Source organism: Nannospalax galili, unplaced genomic scaffold (assembly GCF_000622305.1).
Source record: "Nannospalax galili isolate Female #2095 unplaced genomic scaffold, S.galili_v1.0 scaffold218, whole genome shotgun sequence".
In the NCBI taxonomy this organism is placed as follows: Eukaryota; Metazoa; Chordata; class Mammalia; order Rodentia; family Spalacidae; genus Nannospalax; species Nannospalax galili.
Window position 1 is genome coordinate 2,432,713 of NW_008343207.1, and position 2,817 is coordinate 2,435,529.

The 2,817-nt window shown below is 47.3% G+C and overlaps 1 protein-coding gene across 1 annotated transcript; it reads left to right on the plus strand.

Annotated features, from left to right (window-relative positions):
- Positions 1 to 329: 329 nt before the first annotated feature.
- On the plus strand, positions 330 to 2,260 carry LOC103739048 (hydroxycarboxylic acid receptor 2). Its single transcript, XM_008839315.3, has one exon. It carries the CDS (start codon positions 381 to 383, stop codon positions 1,461 to 1,463), a length of 1,083 nt encoding a protein of 360 aa, XP_008837537.1. The 5' UTR covers positions 330 to 380; the 3' UTR covers positions 1,464 to 2,260.
- Positions 2,261 to 2,817: the final 557 nt, after the last annotated feature.

The following is a 2,817-nucleotide window of genomic DNA, read 5'->3' on the forward strand; positions in this document are numbered from 1 at the left end:
GCTAAGTAATTAATCAGTGTGCACAATGCAGCCTTTAGAAGGAATGCCCAGTATTTTACTCATTCACAAAAGATAGTCTGCTTGCCTAAACTTATCCTTTACATTTAGAAATTTTTGTGGGTTCCTGTCTGCCTAGGGGATTTTTTTTTATTACTTGTTTATGCAAACAGCAGGTTGCGTAAGAGCCTCACTAGCTTTTTTTTTTTTTTTTTTTTTTGAACGATTTCGTAGTTTCCTGGTAACCATTCAGTCATCTGTTTCAACACCCTGACATGACATAAAGCTGAGCGCTGAACCACACGTTCACCACACAGACACACACTTCTTGCTTGAGCCTTTGCTAGGTGAGGAGCCCTGGGGCCGACTGACCGGATCCACTAATGAACAAGCAGAACTATTCTCTGGTGATAAACAATAAGAATTGCTGTGTGTTCCGAGATGACTTCATTGCCAAAGTCTTGCCGCCGGTGTTGGGGCTGGAGTTTGTGTTCGGGCTCCTGGGCAATGGCCTTGCCCTGTGGATTTTCTGTTTCCACCTCAAGTCCTGGAAATCTAGCCGGATTTTCCTGTTCAACTTGGCAGTGGCTGACTTTCTCCTGATCATCTGCTTGCCATTCCTGACCGACAACTATGTCAAAAAGTGGGACTGGAGGTTTGGAGACATCCCCTGCCGCCTGATGCTCTTCATGCTGGCCATGAACCGCCAAGGCAGCATCATCTTCCTTACAGTGGTGGCTGTGGACAGGTACTTCCGGGTGGTACATCCCCACCACTCCCTGAATAAGATCTCCAACCGCACAGCAGCCATCATCTCTTGCCTCTTGTGGGGCATCACCATCAGCCTGACAGTCCATCTCCTATATACAAATATGATGACCCGCAATGGAAAAGCCAATCTGTGCAGCAGCTTCAGCATCTGCCACACCTTCAGGTGGCACGACGCCATGTTTCTCTTGGAGTTCTTCTTGCCCCTGGGCATCATCCTGTTCTGCTCAGCCAGAATCATCTGGAGCCTGCGGCAGAGGCAGATGGACAGGCATGCCAAGATCAAGAGGGCCATCAACTTCATCATGGTGGTGGCCGTTGTCTTCATCATCTGCTTCCTGCCCAGCGTGGCTGTGCGGATCCGCATCTTCTGGCTCATGTACAAATCGGGGACAGAATACTGTGAAATCTACCGCTCAGTTGACCTGGCCTTCTTCATCACCCTCAGCTTCACCTACATGAACAGCATGCTGGACCCTGTAGTTTACTATTTCTCCAGTCCATCCTTCCCCAACTTCTTCTCCACATATATCAACCACTGCTTGCGTAAGAAGACGTCAGAGGAATTAGATCATAACCGGAGCACAAGCGTGGAACTCACAGGGGACCCCAGCACAGCCAGAAGTGTCCCAGATGCATTAATGGCCGACCCCAGTGAGCCGGGCAGCCCCTCTTACCTGGCTTCAACTTCTCGTTAAGTAGCCATGGCAGGAAGCGGCCACCTTCCTGAGATCTCTGGAGAAACAATTTGGCCACTGCACAGAGTAACATCATCAGACTTGGCCTAAGTTTTCTTGGAACTTCTAGATATTTGGAGAAACAGCATGGTGGAGTGGGTGGCTTGGTTGCAAGGTGCGACTACAGAAATCTCAGAGGAATGGAGAGTAGGAGCTTCTAAATGTCTGAAACTTCTCAGTCTCCAAAGCTTGCAGGGCTGAAGATGGGCAAAGACCCACCCATCTGTACCTGTGACTTGTTGGCTTCCTTCTTCAGCATGCCCAGGAACTGGATAGGCCTTCTGCTTCTGGGGAGCAACCTAGCCTATCTGTGGGCTTCAGCGGAGATAAGGACAGCCATGCAATTGGACAGAAGTTATCCCAGATGTCATTAAACAGGCCACTAGGTCACCTGGGTTCTGTGGGATCAATTCACCTTTCAGTCAAGATTTAGCAGAAATGGACATGGAGAGTAAATACGGAAGCTTTGGTTTTCTGAGTGGCCTATGCTGGTAAGACGGGGACTAAGCTCAGGAGAGACTGAGCTAACAGTGCTGTGGAGGGAAAGGAACACCTCTGCTGTTAAGATCAGCAAGAAATCCGTTCCTTCCAAAGGGCTGAGCAGTTACAATGCTTGGGGAAGAGAGATGCTTCCCACCTGTTTGCTTTTATTATTAAAAGAGATTTGAATTGTTGCTGCCCAATGGTTAAAGGGAAAGATTCCTCCTGTTTGATTTGCTTGTGTTTCTGTACTTACAATGTACCTACCATTGCAATAAATTTTGATAGGAGACACAGTCTAGTGTTGCATATGTCTGGGTTATGGTTCACAGAAATGGACCTCTTACTTAATCAGAGACCTACATGGGCTATTGACTATATCCTGGCAGAAAAATACTGTGCACAGCAAAGTGAGGAAGGGCGCTGAGTCCTATCATGACACGGGTAAGTGAAAATTGCAGACGGGTTTGGGATAGGAAAAGGCTGCGAATAAATAAAGCAGTTTCATTTGGAAAGGCAGTTCAGACGGGATTGCAAGAGAGCTTCACACTTTATTTACAGTTTGATGAGTGTCGCTATTAATAGTTGTATAATAAAAACAGAATCAGACCAGAGTGGGATTTCTCTTCCCCCAGAAGGGGAAGAGAGAGTTTCCTATGGAATGGTTTCAGTTCCTAGTTCGGAGATGGAAAGGAGATGCACTGGTTTGAGTCTGTGATGGTCCAAGTTTCGGTTGCGCTTTCATTTCCATTTTCAGTGACTCTTCGATTCTTTGGCAAGTCGGGGCTTGCTTCCACCTCCCTACTTTGGAACAGATGAGAATTTAGATGCTAGA

Coding starts and splice junctions, on each gene's coding strand:
- LOC103739048 (XM_008839315.3), top strand. CDS start 381: ATGAACAAGCAGAACTATTCTCTGGTGATAAACAATAAGAATTGCTGT.